This window comes from Lepidochelys kempii, chromosome 6, assembly GCF_965140285.1.
Source record: "Lepidochelys kempii isolate rLepKem1 chromosome 6, rLepKem1.hap1, whole genome shotgun sequence".
NCBI classification, from domain to species: Eukaryota; Metazoa; Chordata; order Testudines; family Cheloniidae; genus Lepidochelys; species Lepidochelys kempii.
This window is the reverse complement of record NC_136385.1, coordinates 14,248,952-14,266,831: the sequence shown is the minus strand read 5'-3', so window position 1 is coordinate 14,266,831 and position 17,880 is coordinate 14,248,952. Positions and strand designations below refer to the sequence as shown.

Sequence of the window (17,880 nt, the reverse complement as noted above, 5' to 3'; positions counted from 1 at the left end):
GGAGTCTTGTGGATGGGTTCAGGGAATTGGTCAGTGGACATGGATGGGGCCACCGTGGGTCACAGTGGTGGGAGTCGTGCAGGAGCCGGGCTATGCTATTAGGAGCTGTGTGGGCTGGTAGTTGCTAGATGGTGCCAGGCAAATCTGGGAGGAATTAGGGCTATTGAACATGAACTTGTGATCTGTTACAGAGCTGAGGGAGTGAATCATGTGAGCTGGAATATGGCTCCTTCTCCACTCTGGTCTCATTCTGTGCCAGATTATGGGGGAGGTATTTGCCCTTCCTGTGGCATCATTCATCCCCGGTGATGCATGCTGCGAGGAGGGCAAGATCTGCCCTGTCAGTCCCTGCTGCGTGGGACCCGATGCCCATGGAGATGCTGGAGGGCAGAGATGGCTCTGGGATGGGTGCAGGACACTGGGGTGTCCCCAGGAGAAGTATGGAGGTGGCTAGGAGAGCAGGCAGCTTCTCTTGGATTTTCGTTTGCGCTGGCCCTTCCGCATGGTGCTCAAGGCAGCGCTGGAAGGCCTCCATGAAGTTGTCGGTGATGTTCTCTTGGTACTTGGCCGAGCACTCAAGGTAGGTGACAGCGTGCACCTCCCAGGCCATGGCCTCTGCCTGCAACAGGGGAGTGGTGTGAGACCCACAGAAGGCATAGGGCTGGGCAGGGCCTGGGGTCCCTGCTGAAGGCATGTTGTGCCCATTGTACAGCCTGGGGCCTCCAGGATCCATTCCCATTGGGCATCACCTCCCCAGCTACCATTCCTGGGCTTCCTCGAGTCTCTGGCAGGGCCCAGGACATGCCCTGCTTCGGCTGACTGAATCGCTGCCTTGCCACAACCTCATCCCAGCATGATGATTCAGGATGGCGTGTGTTGGCCAAGCGGGGGAGAGGCTTTGTCACCTTATGGTAGGTGATGGGCTCCAGCTGGTCCTCGTGGAGCTGCCTCAGAAGGACCTTGTCCTTCCTCAGGTCAGTCTTGCAGCCCACCAGCACGATGGGGATGCCCTTGCAGAAGTGATTCACCTCCGGGTACCACTATGCAGGGAGAGAGATGGAGACAGGGGCTGAGCACTGGGGTGGGAGACCCCACATGCCCTCAGAGGCTTTGGGGGAGGGTCTGAGCCCCATGTTCATCCCCATTAAATCAGAGAATGGGACATACCCCTAAGGAACACAATAGAGGCCAGCAGAACAGAGCTAGAGCAGTGGTGGGCAAACTTTTTGGCCTGAGGGCCACATCTGGGTATGGAAATTGTATGGCAGGCCATGAATGCTCATGAAATTGGGGTTGGCTGTGCAGGAGCTCCCGACTACTCCAGTCCCAGGCTGGCACTGCAGGGAGCGGGGTGGGAGCAGTGGCTGTGTGGGGGGAGCTCCCGGCTGCCCCAGCCTCTCCAGAAGGGGGTGCTGCAGGGAGCAGGGAAGCAGCACTGGCTGTGGCAGGAGCTTCCAGCTACTCCAGTCCCAGCCTCTTCCATTTGATCTATAGAAGTTTTGTTACCTTTGTGAGAATGTTGTTGAAGCTGTTGGGACTGGTGACGTCGAAGCACATGAGAATCACATGGGCTCCTGTGTAGGAGAGGGGGCAGAGCCTGTTGTAATCTTCCTGCCCTGTGAGGAGGAGATGGAGGTCACTAAGTACCCCTCCCCTTCAAGTGCAGGGTCCCCAACCCCTCCCCACCCTCTGTATGTGAGAGGGGATCCAGCCCCCAAGGACAGCCAACCATGTGTGTGTATTCAGCCACCCACTGGTGCACTCACACATACATATTGACACACTAACGTGTGCTGATACATATGTGCATGCACACTCACACTCACATATGTGAAGGAGACTCCGCTGGTTGGAAGGCATGAGATGCACTGTCCTGAGATGGGGGGGTTCCACGACCACCACTCCCAAGAGAAGGAGGGGGGTGGTGGTGGTCGGGGACTCTCTACTTCAGGGGACTGAGTCATCTATCTGCCGCCCTGACCGGGAAAACCGAGAAGTCTGCTGCTTGCCGGGGGCTAAGATTCGCGATGTGACGGAGAGACTGCCGAGACTCATCAAGCCCTCGGATCGCTACCCCTTCCTGCTTCTCCACGTGGGCACCAATGATACTGCCAAGAATGACCTTGAGCGGATCACTGCGGACTACGTGGCTCTGGGAAGAAGGATAAAGGAGTTTGAGGCACAAGTGGTGTTCTCATCCATCCTCCCCGTGGAAGGAAAAGGCCTGGGTAGGGACCATTGAATCGTGGAAGTCAACGAATGGCTACGCAGGTGGTGTCGGAGAGAAGGCTTTGGATTCTTTGACCATGGGATGGTCTTCCAAGAAGGAGGAGTGCTGGGCAGAGACGGGCTCCATCTTACGAAGAGAGGGAAGAGCATCTTTGCGAGCAGGCTGGCTAACCTGGTGAGGAGGGCTTTAAACTAGGCTCACCGGGGGAAGGAGACCAAAGCCCTGAGGTAAGTGGGAAAGCGGGATACCGGGAGGAAGCACAGGCAGGAATGTCTGTGAGGGGAGGGCTCCTGCCTCATACTGAGAATGAGGGGCAATCAGCAGGTTATCTCAAGTGCTTATATACGAATGCACAAAGCCTTGGAAACAAGCAGGGAGAACTGGAGGTCCTGGTGATGTCAAGGAATTATGATGTGATTGGAATAACAGAGACTTGGTGGGATAACTCACATGACTGGAGTACTGTCGTGGGTGGATATAAACTGTTCAGGAAGGACAGGCAGCGCAGAAAAGGTGGGGGAGTAGCACTGTATGTAAGGGAGCAGTATGACTGCTCAGAGCTCCGGTATGAAACTGCAGAAAAACCTGAGTGTCTCTGGATTAAGTTTAGAAGTGTGAGCAACAAGAGTGATGTAGTGGTGGGAGTCTGCTATAGACCACCGGACCAGGGGGATGAGGTGGATGAGGCTTTCTTCTGGCAACTCGCAGAAGCTACTAGATCGCACGCCCTGGTTCTTATGGGTGACTTTAATTTTCCTGATATCTGCTGGGAGAGCAATACAGCGGTGCATAGACAATCCAGGAAGTTTTTGGAAAGCGTAGGGGACAATTTCCTGGTGCAAGTGCTAGAGGAGCCAACTGGTGGGGGAGCTTTTCTTGACCTGCTGCTCACAAACCGGGAAGAATTAGTGGGGGAAGCAAAAGTGGATGGGAATCTGGGAGGCAGTGACCATGAGTTGGTTGAGTTCAGGATCCTGACACAGGGAAGAAAGGTAAGCAGCAGGATACGGACCCTGGACTTCCGGAAAGCAAACTTCGACTCCCTCAGGGAACAGATGGGTAGGATCCCCTGGGGGACTAACATGAAGGGGAAAGGAGTCCAGGAGAGCTGGCTGTATTTCAAGGAATCCCTGTTGAGGTTACAGGGACAAACCATCCCGATGTGTCGAAAGAATAGTAAATATGGCAGGCGACCAGCTTGGCTTAACGGTGAAATCCTAGCGGATCTTAAACATAAAAAAGCTTACAAGAAGTGGAAGGTTGGACATATGACCAGGGAAGAGTATAAAAATATTGCTCGGGCATGTAGGAATGAAATCAGGAGGGCCAAATAGCACCTGGAGCTGCAGCTAGCCAGAGATGTCAAGAGTAACAAGAAGGGTTTCTTCAGGTATGTTGGCAACAAGAAGAAAGCCAAGGAAAGTGTGGGCCCCTTACTGAATGAGGGAGGCAACCTAGTGACAAAGGATGTGGAAAAAGCTAATGTACTCAATGCTTTTTTTGCCTCTGTCTTCACTAACAAGGTCAGCTCCCAGACTGCTGCACTGGGCATCACAAAATGGGGAAGAGATGGCCAGCCCTCTGTGGAGAAAGAGGTGGTTAGGGACTATTTAGAAAAGCTGGACGTGCACAAGTCCATGGGGCCGGACGAGTTGCATCCGAGAGTGCTAAAGGAAATGGCGGCTGTGATTGCAGAGCCATTGGCCATTATCTTGGGGAGGTTTAGATTGGATATTAGGAAAAACTTTTTCACTAAGAGGGTGGTGAAACACTGGAATGCGTTACCTAGGGAGGTGGTAGAATCTCCTTCCTTAGAGGTTTTTAAGGTCAGGCTTGACAAAGCCCTGGCTGGGATGATTTAACTGGGAATTGGTCCTGCTTCGAGCAGGGGGTTGGACTAGATGACCTTCAGGGGTCCCTTCCAACCCTGATATTCTATGATTCTATGATTCTATGATCTTTGAAAACTCGTGGCGAACGGGGGAAGTCCCGGATGACTGGAAAAAGGCTAATGTAGTGCCAATCTTTAAAAAAGGGAAGAAGGAGGATCCTGGGAACTACAGGCCAGTCAGCCTCACTTCAGTCCCCAGAAAAATCATGGAGCAGGTCCTCAAAGAATCAATCCTGAAGCACTTACATGAGAGGAAAGTGATCAGGAACAGTCAGCGTGGATTCAGCAAGGGAAGATCATGCCTGACTAATCTAATCACCTTCTATGATGAGATTACTGGTTCTGTGGATGAAGGGAAAGCAGTGGATGTATTGTTTCTTGACTTTAGCAAACCTTTTGACACTGTCTCCCACAGTATTCTTGTCAGCAAGTTAAAGAAGTACGGGCTGGATGAATGCACTATAAGGTGGGTAGAAAGTTGGCTAGATTGTCGGGCTCAACGGGTAGTGATCAATGGCTCCATATCTAGTTGGCAGCCGGTGTCAAGTGGAGTGCCACAGGGGTCAGTCTTGGGGCCGGTTTTGTTCAATATCTTCATAAATGATCTGGAGGATGGTGTGGATTGCACTCTCCGCAAATTTGCGGATGATACTAAACTGGGAGGAGTGGTAGATACGCTGGAGGGCAGGGATAGGATACAGAGGGACCTAGACAAATTGGAGGATTGGGCCAAAAGAAATCTGATGAGGTTCAATAAGGATAAGTGCAGGGTCCTCCACTTAGGATGGAAGAACCCAATGCACAGCTACAGACTAGGGACTGAAAGGCTAGGCAGCAGTTCTGCAGAAAAGGACCTAGGGGTGACAGTGGATGAGAAGCTGGATATGAGTCAGCAGTGTGCCCTTGTTGCCAAGAAGGCCAATGGCATTTTGGGATGTATAAGTAGGGGCATAGCGAGCAGATCGAGGGACGTGATCGTCCCCCTCTATTCGACATTGGTGAGGCCTCATCTGGAGTACTGTGTCCAGCTTTGGGCCTCACACTACAAGAAGGATGTGGATAAATTGGAAAGAGTCCAGCGAAGGGCAACAAAAATGATTAGGGGTCTGGAACACATGACTTATGAGGAGAGGCTGAGGGAACTGGGATTGTTTAGTCTGCGGAAGAGAAGAATGAGGGGGGATTTGATAGCTGCTTTCAACTACCTGAGAGGTGGTTCCAGAGAGGATGGTTCTAGACTATTCTCGGTGGCAGAAGAGGACAGGACAAGGAGTAATGGTCTCAAGTTGCAGTGGGGGAGGTTTAGGTTGGATATTAGGAAAAACTTTTTCTCTAGGAGGGTGGTGAAACACTGGAATGCGTTGCCTAGGGAGGTGGTGGAATCTCCTTCCTTAGAAGTTTTTAAGGTCAGGCTTGACAAAGCCCTGATGGGATGATTTAATTGGGGATGGGCCCTGCTTTTGAGCAGGGGGTTGGACTAGATGACCTCCTGAGGTCCCTTCCAACCCTGATATTCTATGATTCTATGAATTTGAGGCCTGGCTCCTGTTGTTGGAAGGGATGGGGGGCCAGCAGTCCTGGGCTGTGTCACTTTAAGTTCAAGGTAGGGGATAGAGCTCAGGATGCCAACAGCAGAACCCAGAAAGAACTTTGATCCCAGGGTGCTGATGTGGGCCTGTGGGAAAGGGGCCCTTCTGTTTCCAGGGAAATGTTTTAAGAAAAGGAAGGCTACAAATATATTTTTTTTCCTGAACATGAGGAAAATCTGCTTTTTAAAAAAAAAAAACTTGTAAGGAACGTCACTTTCTTTCAAAAACCATTGTGGTAAAAATTGGCTTGTTTGAAAGTGTCTCTTTTTCTACCCCAAATTTGCATGCTAATAAAAGCCACCCACTGATTTGCATAATATGCCACACCCCAACACACATGTATAGTGTACACAATCAAGCTCCAACTACGATTTGCATAGCAAGCCATGCCCCAAGCCTTATCCCTGTGACCTTTCCTGACTACTGTACCCCTTTTAGGAGTCTGATTTGTCTTGCATATCCCAAGTTTTACCTCACTTAAAATTACTTGCTTACAAAATCCGACATAAACCTACAAGTGTCACAACACACTGTTAGTGGAAAATTGCTTACTTTCTCATTTTTACCATAAGATTATAAAATAAATAGTACTATATTTGTATTCTGAACATGTTAGTGTATAGTATACAGAGCAGTATAAACAAGTCATGGTCTGTATGAAATTTTAGTTTGTACCGACTTTGCTAGTGAACATAATGGCCATAGTGGGTCAGATCAAAGGTCCATCTAGCCCAGTATCCTGTCTTCCAACAGTGGCCAGTACCAGGTTCCCAAGAGGGAATGAACAGAACAGGTAATCATCAATTGAGCCATTCCCTGTCGCTCATTCCTAGCTTCTGGCAAACAGAGGCTAGAGACCCCATCCCTGCCCATCCTGGCTAATAGCCATTGATGGACCTATCCTCCTTGAATTTATTTAGTTCTTCTTTGAATGCTGTTATAGTCTTGGCCTTCACAACATCTTCTGGCAAAGAGTTCCACAGGTTGACTCTGTGTTGTATGAAGAAATAGCTCCTTTTGTTTTAAACCTGCTGCTTATTAATTTCCGTTCACTGCAAGGTCAGGATCCTGACACAAGGAAGAAAGGAGAGCAGCAGAATACAGACCCTGGACTTCAAAAGAGCAGACTTTGACTCCCTCAAGGAACTGATGGGCAGGATCCCCTGAGAGAATAATTGGAAAGGAGTCCAGGAGAGCTGGCTGTATTTTAAAGAATCCTTATTGAGGTTACAGGAACAAACCATCCCGATGTGTAGAAAGAATAGTAAATATGGCAGGCGACCAGCTTGGCTTAACAGTGAAATCCTTGCTGATCTTAAATACAAAAAAGAAGCTTACAAGAAGTGGAAGATTGGACAAATGACCAGGGAGGAGTATATAAAAATAGTGCTCAGGCATGCAGGAGTGAAATCAGGAAGGCCAAATAACACTTGGAGTTGCAGCTGGCAAGGGATGTTAAGAGTAACAAGAAGGGTTTCTACAGGTATGTTAGCAAAAAGAAGAAAGTCAAGGAAAGTGTAGGCCCCTTACTGAATGAGGGAGGCAACCTAGTGGCAGAGGATGTGGAAAAAGCTAATGTACTCAATGCTTTTTTTGCCTCTGTCTTCGCAAACAATGTCAGCTCCCAGACTACTGCACTGGGCAGCACAGCATGGGGAAGAGGTGACCAGCCCTCTGTGGAGAAAGAAGAGGTTCGGGACTATTTAGGAAAGCTGGACAACCACAAGTCCATGGGGCCGGATTGTACTGCATCAGAGAGTGCTAAAGGAGTTGGCAGATGTGATTGCAGAGCCATTGGCCATTATCTTTGAAAACTCATGGCAATTGGGGGAAGTCCTGGACGACTGGAAAAAGGCTAATGTAGTGCCCATCTTTAAAAAAGGGAAGAAGGAGGATCCTGGGAACTACAGGCCAGTCAGCCTCACCTCAGTCCCTGGAAAAATCATGGAGCAGGTCCTCAAGGAATCCATTCTGAACCTCTTAGAGGAAAGGAAAGTGATCAGGAACAGTCAGCATGGATTCACCTCCTGAGGTCCCTTCCCACCGTGATATTCTATGATTTGGTGACCCCTAGTTCTTATGCTATGAGAAGGAGTGAATAACACTTCCTTATTTACTTTCTCCACACCAGTCATGCTATTATAGACCTCTATCATGTGTCTCTCCCTCCCCCCTTATTTGTCTCTTTTCCAAGCTGAAAAGTCCCAGTCTTATTAACCTCTCCTCACACAGCAGCTGTTCCATACCCATAATCATTGTTTCCCTTTTCTGAACCTTTTCCAAGTCCAATATATCTTTTTTTTTTGAGATGGGGTGACCACATCTGCATGAATATATGCAGATGTGGGCATACCATGGATTTGTATAAAAGCAATAGGATATCTTCTCTTATCTATCCCTTTCTTAATGATTCCCAACATTGTTTGCACTTTTGACTGCCACTGCACATTGAGTGGTTGTTTTCAGACAACTATCCACAATGACTCCAAGATCTTTCTTGAGAGAGTGCTTTTTATGTAGCCTGTTGTAAAATGAGACAAATATCTAGATGAGTTGATGTACCCCCCCGGAAGACCTGTGTACCCCTGGTACACCCCATCCTCTACCTATACATACCCACTGTGTCCCACACATTGATTTGCACCAGCTTGCCGCCAATCTGGAAAGAGGCAGAGTACTTCTCAAACACTGTGGGGACATAGACCTAGGAGGAGAAAGGAGGGGAGAGTCACTGTGCTGGAAAGAAAGACAGCCATCACTACTGCTCAGCAGGCTGGCCCATGGGGAGCTAGCGTTCATTCCTCTTTAAACGCTTCTCTATCAGTCTATCTAAAGTACTCACATGACCTCCAACACCGTAATAACTGAGTGTCTCACAATCTGTAATGTGTTTATCCTCACAACACCCCTGTGAGGTAAGGAAGTAGTACCTCCGTTGTAGAGATGGGGAAATTGAGGCACTGAGCAGAGCAAGGTCACACAGGAAGCTCTTTGGAAGAGCAGGGACTTGAATGGAGGTCTCCCAAGGATGGCCCTTAACCACGGACTGTACCATCCATTCACTGCAACAGTGTGTTTTCTTCTCCCCTCCCCACCCATGTGATTTTCTAGGGTGCTTGTGCTGTGTGTCTCCCTGTGGTTTATTGTTTTATTTACATGTGGAGCTGAACCAATATTGTTCAGTTCAGGGCTGAACTGAAAGGAAAAAAAATCAGTTTGAACCAAAATGGATTTTTTGGGGGGGTTTTCTCGCTGAAACACAAACCAAAAACAAACAAAACCACCCCCAACCCTGACCCCCTCCCACCCCAGAAAAAAAATTCATTTTGGATCAAATGAATGTTTCATTTGAGCAGAGACATTTCCCTCCTAGTGTATTGTTTCATGTTGGATTGTTTTTGGGTGTGTTTCACCCTTTTTCATTTTTAAAAAACCTGACTACACTTCTAAATGAAACACTGATTTGAAATGAAATGTTTCATTTCGAAACAGTGAAATGCGACATTTTCTTTTATTAAAAACCTTTTTGCCCCCAATTTTTTGGAGGGGGTCAAACTAGTCACTGAATTTGACCCAAGTTTGTGAATATTTTTGGTGCTCTAAAAAATACATTTTGTGGGCAAATTTAGTATTCACTGAAAAAATGGTTTCCCAGACCTATTTGCTTACCAGAGACGCCACCCCATTGTGCTTGGCCCTGTATGTGTAGAAGAAGGCAGTGGTTCCAGCCCCAGAGGGTTTACATGCCAAGCATGAAGTCAAAGAGGACAGGTGGCTGCCACAAACACAGTAAGATGGCCATGGTGAGTGGAACCCACAGTGACCAGAGCTCCCCAGTTGCTTGGAGGTTGGCATCATTTGCAGGCCATGCAGCAGAGGTGGGTTTGAAGGAGATAGTGTTGGCTTTTTGTGCTTCTTCCAAGCTGCCCCTCCACCATGCGAGAAGTGCAACCTGAGAGCAAGCACCAAGGTGCTAGTGGGGAGATGTGAGCAGCGGGCAGTTGTTCAGGTGGAAGTTCAGCCAATATAGAGTGCCCCAATGCATTCTCCAAAGAAGAGCTCTGTGTGAGCTTGGAAGATTTTCTCTTTAAAAGAGATTCCCTCACCCGCCTTGTGTGTCTAATACCCTGGGACCAATACAGCTACAACAACCTTTCATATCGTCTTTTTGAACCACCTTATAGCATTGAATAGGGCATGATACCCCTGCTAGAGAATTATATAAAACAGGTCACAAAAGCCTTTAGAAAATGTTTCATTCACCATTGCTTTCTATAGTAAGTTTGTAGAGGAATTCCTACAGAGCCCCCTTGTTTCCTGCCCCACTAAATTCCATAGGATTTGCCCTGAAAGATTAAGACCACCTTTGATTTTTCACCCAAGAAACCTGAAGTAGCTCTGTGTCCTTCTGACTGGGCTCCATTTACGAAACCACTGTGATCGATCCGATGGCCGTACTGGTGTATGCATGCTTCAGCAAACTGCCTGGGCTAGTTAAGGTCTAGACTAGACCAACTTTCTGTTTCAAGCTCAACTCTTCTCGAAATGCTAGAAAAGCCTCCCCATTACTTGAGTTCCTTTGACATTTTGTGTGGCGCATGGAGGTGTGGGTACAGTTAATGTGCAAAATTTGGGGTCATTTCCCCAAGGGGTTACTGAGTTTATACTAGTGCAGCAGTTCTCAAACTGTGGGTCAGGACCCTGTTTTAATGGGGTCGCCAGGGCTGGTGTTAGGCTTGCTGTGCCAGGTGGTGGGGCTTGGGTGGGCTCAGGCTTCTGTCCCCCCTCCTGGGGTCATGTTGTAGTAATTTTTGTTGTCGGGGGGGGGGGGGGGTTTGCAGTGCAATGAAGTTTGAGAATCGGTGTACTAGTAAAAAGAACGAGGAGCACCTTAGACTAGTACAGCATGCCGAAATAAATTTGTTAGTGTAACTCTGTCACCACTAGGGGGTTATACAGCATGGTCTGTATGTGTACAGCCAGAATGGCACAGCTACAACTTGTGTGCGCAGCCAGTGCCTTACAGCACCTCAGCATGTAGCTGGGAAGTCTGGAAATGCCCCAGTTCATTGCTGGAGGTGACCCAGAGCTGGGTCTCTCTAGCCACTGCTGGCTGCCAGGACGATCCTGTCTGGGTGAGCTCCTGCCGGCTCCTTGGGGAGGGTGTTTGCTGGTGGCCTTAGCAGAGCAGGTTCCCTGGGCAGGGAGAATGTGATGAGGCCAGGACTCTCCCCAGAGCAATCGCTTTCACTTCTCTTGGCCAGCTGGGCTCCCATAGTTCGCTGATGGGGGGAGTTTCCTTCCACTCCCAGAGGTTCCTGCCTGGCTTTGGTCCACAGAGGGCTTACTCAGAGCACCTGGCAGGGGGGTGTGGGGCAGAGAGCTTGTGTCAAGGAGGGGCTGCTCTATGGACCAGGGGTTTGACCCAGTGAGGGCAGAGGTTACCTTGGAAATGAACAGGTGGGCCAAGCATGGCTGGTTCAGGGTTCCATGTGGGGAGCAGTGTGAGGGGGGTTCTCTCTGGGTTGGGGTCCCCCAGGGGAAGCTGTGTGTATCTGGACTGGGACACTGTCTGTGTCCCATGCAGGGGGAGGAACCATGTGAGGGGAGGGGGGGGTCTAGGGCAGCGTCCCATGGAGAAGCAGTGTGAGGGGAGGAGGGGGATGTCTCTGGGGTTGAGGCAGGGACAGGGTCCCATAAGGAAGCAGTGAGAGGGGTTTCTCTGGGGCAGGGTCCCCTAGGTGGAGCAGTGTGAGGGCAGGGGTATTGCTCCCCAGGTCATTCTGGCTGAGGGGGGGTTCTTACCCTGGGGAAATCCCCCTTGGCGAAGACCATGAGCAGGGAAGTCTTTCCGCAGCCACTGTCCCCCACAATCACAGCTTTGATCTCAGTGAGCTCAGTCTCCATGCCCCCTGGTGTCCGGCACTGTGTCCTGTCTCCTCGCTGCATCTCCAGCGCCCTGTGCCTAACAGCCCATCCAGGGGGGCTCTGCCAGTCTCCATTACTCAGCTGCCCTGAACTGCCACCTGCCAGCAGGCACCATCCCAGAGCCTGAGACCTGGATAGGGCAGGATTCCTTTCCCCCTCAGATCACGCCTGAGCCTGCCTTCTGTATGGTGATTCGATGACCTCCGCTCTCCAGGCCTCCTCCTCCCCAAGAGTAACTCCTCTGAGTTACTCTTGGCTCTGAGACTGCAGGTGACGCTGGCTTCTGCCCTACACCCAGCTCTGGCAGGAGGGTGCAGCCAGGAGCCAGAGGGGTCCACACCCTGCACATGGCCTCCCGTAGGGTGCGGAGAGTGGGGGCAGGTGTGGCCAGGAATGTGACTAAAGCCAAGGGAACAGGTTGGCACAAGAGAGAGTAAATAGTGACACACACAGGCACACATGCTCACTCTATCTGGACTCAGATGTAGCAGATTTCAATCTTTGGATTTTTATAATTTCAGTGGATAATATTGATGTTGATATTTTAGCATTTTGCCCCCTGATTTGTATAGGTTTAAACTTTCACAGTTGCAGGAAATCCTCAGATTTATGTGTCACATAGTGGGGGAGAGGGCCAGGCAATCACTTAATGGCAGTAGATGCTGAGATTCAAAACCATAAAGCTTTGTAACGGTTGACAATTTGTGATTTAACAATGTATCAGAATATACCAACTCAAATCAGTTCGCAAGCAGCCTTTTTTTACCTTGCCTTGCTGTACATTTAGCTGGTTAGTGAAGGAAACCGTTCTTCTTTGGGGTGAGTGGGTGGGTGTGTATGGTGAAATTGACATGTACCAATATTCACCAATAAAAATAGAATCCTATCTACACTGCAGGTGTGATTCCCAGTCCATGTTGACCTGGTTAACCTGTGGAACACATTGCCAAGGAGGGGTTGTGAAGGCTAAAAGTCTTCAAAAAGAATTGGATAAGTTCATAGAGGCCAGGCAATGGCTGTTACCTAAGATGTTTGGTACACAACCCACGCTCTGGGTGTCCCTAAGCCTCTGACTGCCAGATGCTGGGACTGGATGACAGGGGATCAATTTCTTGATAATTGCCCTGTTCTGTTCATTCCCTCTGAAGCCTTTGGCATTGAGCGCTGTTGGAAGACTGGATACAGGGCTGGATGGACCACTGATGTGGCCATTCTTATGTTCTTAGGCAGACTCATACTAGCTCAGCTCAAGCTAGTGCCATAAAAGTAGCAGTGTGGATGGAGTGGCCCAGATGGTGGCTTGGCTTAGCCAAGCCAATGGAGCTGAGACCCAGAGGGTGTGGTGGGCTCCACACTATTTTTGCTGCACCAGCTTGAGCAGAGCTAGTGTGAGTCTGTATATTCGCCCTGGGTATCACAGCTCCTGCTGCAGTGCAGCCGTACCCTGATGTGTGCTCCTAGTCCACACATGCGTGCTCCTAGTCCACACGTGCGTGCACCAAGTCATCAACTCTGAAAGTTACACAACCATGAGTCAGGCCCCCAAGAATCAGGAGAGCCACTTAGAAAACTGGAAACTGGCCCCAAACCAGGATTTTTTTTTTAAATAAGATTAAATTGTGTCTTTCATCTTGTGGGGTTTTTGTTTTGGTTTTTTTTTTTTAAACGCCTTCTGCCCCAGTGTGTGTGTGAGAGAGAGGGAGAGACAGACAATCACAGCATGCTGAGAAAGGGGATTCTGGCCCAGCTGCAGGAGCTCTCAGGGCACAGCTTCTCCCTGAGCCCCAAAAGTCTAATAGATTAATTCTGACACCCACCTGCTAGCCACACACCTGCCCCTCCCTCCAACTCCATGTCCACTTCCCCTGCAGCTCCCAGGCCTTGGTTCTTCACCCCCTTCTCTTGGATCTGATGTTGCAAGGATGCAGAGGGGTGTGGGGAATGAATGGGGCCAGATCCCCAGCTGCTGTGAATTGGCCATAGCTCCTCTGGAGTCAATGGGACTGGTGGAATCTAAAGGCTGTGAGGCCCAGGGAAGGAAGGGGAATCCAGAGAGGGTGTAACAAGTCAGGAAGCTATAAGCCCTGTGCCCTGAAGTTCTACACTAGGAAGCATCCGATGAAGTAAGCTGTAGCTCACAAAAGCTTATGCTCAAATAAATTGGTTAGTCTCTAAGGTGCCACAAGTACTCCTTTTCTTTTTGCAAATACAGACTAACACGGCTGTTACTCTGAAACTAGGAAGCTCGTTACTGTCACCTACTGGTGAGTTGCAGGGAGCCTTCCAGAGCAGCTTCATGACCCCAGATGGGCAGATGCTCCCCACAGGGAGGAGCTTTCCACTGCCTTCTATTGGTGGGTCATTTTGGTAAAAAAATTTAGTGAAGGTTTGTCTTGAGGGGTAACAAGACATTATTATCTCTTTGCAGTTCTCTTGCCCTTTGCTCACCCAACAGAGTGTACCCTAGGAAAGAGGTCACCCCAACCAAAAGCTCAGCCTGGTATGGCTGCGTAGTGGCATAGGGTACAGGCAATATAGAGAGGCACCTGATGTTTAGTGGGAATCTAATGTGGAAAAGGCTGTATTTAGAATCTTTTATGCCATTGATCTCTTTCTATAGAAGGCTTTGAGAAGAAGTGTTGCTCTAGGAGCTTTGTGACCAGGGTTGGGTCAGAGGTGGCTATCAGCAGAAGTTGCAGAGTGGACTGGAGACACTATGGGGAACATTGACAAAACAATCCATATCTGGTGAGTTAAAGTGGTGGAACCTCAAGACTCCACCACATAGCCCTTTCCTTAGGGGCTGGAGACAGATCTGTCTGAACGCTAGACTGTGTGACCTATAAACAGCAAATTGAGTGGCGTGCTTAGTGGGGAAGGGGGAAATGAGTGCTAAGGGTGGGGAGCTGAGATAAAGGACTTTGACCAAAGATGACATGGAGTGGGTGCCTGACTTAGTAGTCATATATAGTTGATTGTTACTGTACTTCCCAGAGTGGATTCTGTGTCCCTTCCCCATCATACAGTTCTTTGTTTCATACCTGCTCACTGCATGTGGGTGGGATATGGATGTCTGTTAAGGTCACCTGGGGAAGGTATTTAGGTTGTTTTTTTTTCTTTTCTTCATGTTTCTGAGTGGGGGCTCAAAGTGTGGTGGGTTTTTTTTGCTTTTGTTTTTTGTTTTTTTAAAGGAACCCTAGATATTTGAATCCAGCACTCTTAGCTGACCACCACGCCTGGCAGAAGACTTGGTTAGATCTCAGGACCTGGGGTGGGAGGTGGAGTTGTGTCCCCAAGGGAAAGTGTGGGAGCTGGGTAGACTGGGCCACGTACTAAGTAAATGATCAAGAAGTTGTCTGAGATGTGTAAATTCATATTAACTCTGCATGGGGCGCTGCTTCTCTCTGGTGGCTGGATTGTATATAGCGGTTAGTAAGCCTGATCCAGCCTCATTGCTCATACAGCTGCTTCTTTAGCTTAAGTAGCAGAGGCTCCTCCTTTTTAGATCCAGAGGTTGTGGGTTTGATCTAGAGGACTGTCATACCGATATTGGTTTCATTATCTCGGACTTTCTTGCATTCACCAGGGAACAGCAGGGGCATCCAAAGTTCAGGGTGCAGAGAGGGTGCCTGAGTCAGAGCCTTTAGCCGGGTTTATCAGTACTGGCACTGGTTTCATGGGAGGGCAGGTCCCACAGAGTCTCACCTTGGGGCTGAATGCCACCAAGCCCCTAAATACCCCCCCAGGGTAAACCCAGGCCTTTCTGAGCTAGTCGGTCTCTGGGGCAATGCCGTACCCTGGCAACATATCACAGTGACTGTGGGTGGCTCTGGGCTTGTTCAGCTGCTAGGTTAGTCTAGGCTGGGGGTGGGCGAGTGAAGTGGAGTGCCTGATAGGGCATGGCCTAAGCACCATCCATTTGCAGCATCCACCCTATCACCAGCCCTGCTCCCCAGAGGAATCCTGTGGCCATCCATCACCAGTCCTAGCCCCAGGGCTTCTACTTTATGGGGTCGGGGGTGGGGGGAGAATTCCATTTCCTGCACTGCTTGGCAGCACTGGGGTGTGCTGGGGGACAAGTCATAGGAGCCCTGTGGATACAGCCTCCCATACTCCCCCAACTCCTCCCCTTCGAAGGGGATTCAGATCCTACCAGAGCCAGCCAATCTTGCACCCCTGGAATAAACAATGTTCCCCTCTACAGCGGGTAGCATGTGCCAAGTGAGCTGGCCTTGCTAGAGCCCTTGGTCTGCCAGGCAGCTCCTACCCCTTTTCCTGGGGTTACATCACAGCTAGGGTTGCCACCCCTCCAGGATTGTCTTGGAGTCTGCAGGAATTAAAGATTAATCTGTAAAGATTATGTCATGATGAAACCTCCAGGAATACATCCAACCAAAATTGGCAACCTTAATTCACAAAGAGCTGATGGGCTGACAGAAGGTGCCATGGGCCTGAGGTGCACTCCTTCCACCTCCCACAATCATGGTTGTGCTGGCAGCAGAGACCGTCCAGCAGCCATGTGCCATGCAGCAGAGCCCCTGAGGATCCTGGCTTTTTTCTCTGTGTGGCTGCCCTAGTGTTTCTCTCAGGCCTGCACCTACAGTAAAGCCCTCCCCCACCCCCCGCACACACACACAGGCTGTGCCCCTTGCACCTGGCATGCAGATGGGGCTGTTCTCATTAGAAGGAGCAGTTGATACACTGGAGGGTATGGATAGGATACAGAGGGACCTAGGCAAATTAGAGGATTGGGCCAAAAGAAATCTGATGAGGTTCAACAAGGACAAGTGCAGAGCCCTGCACTTAGGACGGAAGAATCCCATGCACCGCTACAGACTAGGGACCGAATGGCTAGGCAGCGGTTCTGCAGAAAAGGACCTAGGGGTTACAGTGGACGAGAAGCTGGATATGAGTCAACAGTGTGCCCTTCTTGCCAAGAAGACCAATGGTATTTTGGGCTATATAAGTAGGGGCATTGCCAGCAGATCGAGGGACGTACTCTATTCGTCATTGGTGAGGCCTCATCTGGAATATTGTGTCCAGTTTTGGGCCCTACACTACAAGAAGGATGTGGAAAAATTGGAAAACCCCCAGCGGAGGGCAACAAAAATGATTAGGGGACTGGAACACATGACTTATGAGGAGAGGCTGAGGGAACTGGGATTGTTTAGTCTGCAGAAGAGAAGAATAAGGGGGGATTTGATAGCTGCTTTCAACTACCTGAAAGGGGGTTCCAAAGAGGATGGAGCTTGGCTGTTCTCAGTGGTACCAGATGACAGAACGAGGAGTAATGGTCTCAAGTTGCAGTGGGGGAGGTTTAGGTTGGATATTAGGAAACACTATTTCACTAGGAGGGTGGTGAAACACTGGAATGCGTTACCTAGGGATGTGGTGGAATCTCCTTCCTTAGAAGTTTTTAAGGTCAGGCTTGAGCAAGCCCTGGCTGTGATGATTTAGTTGGGGTTGGTCCTGCTTTGAGCAGGGGGTTGGACTAGATGACCTTCTGAGGTCCCTTCCAACCCTGATATTCTATGATTAAGCCTTTTTTGGGCTGCTATGACTGCATCTGCACTAGGAGGATTTGCCCTTGTAGCTATACTAGCAAACCCTTTGTACTATAGACTAGGCTGCAGAGGAAGGGAGAAAAATCCTGACCCTAGGATTTTTTTATACTGGAGCTTTTGCTGGTATAAATGTCACAGAAATCCTATCCCCTGGAGCAGGAAAAGTTTCTAGTTTTAAAAATATCCTTCCAAAGGGACATAAACCAAACCGAGAAAAAGCCACATGGGGAGTTATATTGGTGTAGTAATGCTGGTAAGTGTCCTGGGTAAACAATCCCATAGGTGCTGGCTGCTGCTAGAGAAAAGAGACAGACAGATGCTCTGAACCAGGGCCTTTGGGCTATGTGCACCTTTGGAGCAGGTGGTTCCTGAAGATGTGCTGCCACCCTCTGGCCACTTCTTGTCATGCAGTTCCTCATTTCTGCTCTGTTAGTGTGTCATACTTGTTTGGAAAGCTAGTGCAGAACTCCAGGCACCCAATGGGCTAGCGAAGGAGGGTGCCGGCGCATGAAGCTACCCCATGCGCATACTCCCCCTGGGTGCTGGGGATTTAATTCTTCCCAGCAAACTCTGATGTGTTTGTCCGTTCTCTGCAAAGGAGTAAGAGCAAATCACAGAGGAATCTGGGGACCCTGAAAATTCCTGGCCCAAACTCTTGGGAACGGGGAGTGCCCAAGC

General features: G+C 49.5%; 1 protein-coding gene across 1 annotated transcript; it reads right to left on the bottom strand.

Annotated features, from left to right (window-relative positions):
• Positions 1-450: 450 nt before the first annotated feature.
• Positions 451-11,617, bottom strand: RHOD (ras homolog family member D). Its single transcript, XM_073349057.1, is given in 6 exon segments — positions 451-525; positions 527-619; positions 906-1,040; positions 1,507-1,616; positions 8,327-8,414; positions 11,516-11,617. Coding segments are annotated over 6 exon segments (603 nt in total).
• Positions 11,618-17,880: the final 6,263 nt, after the last annotated feature.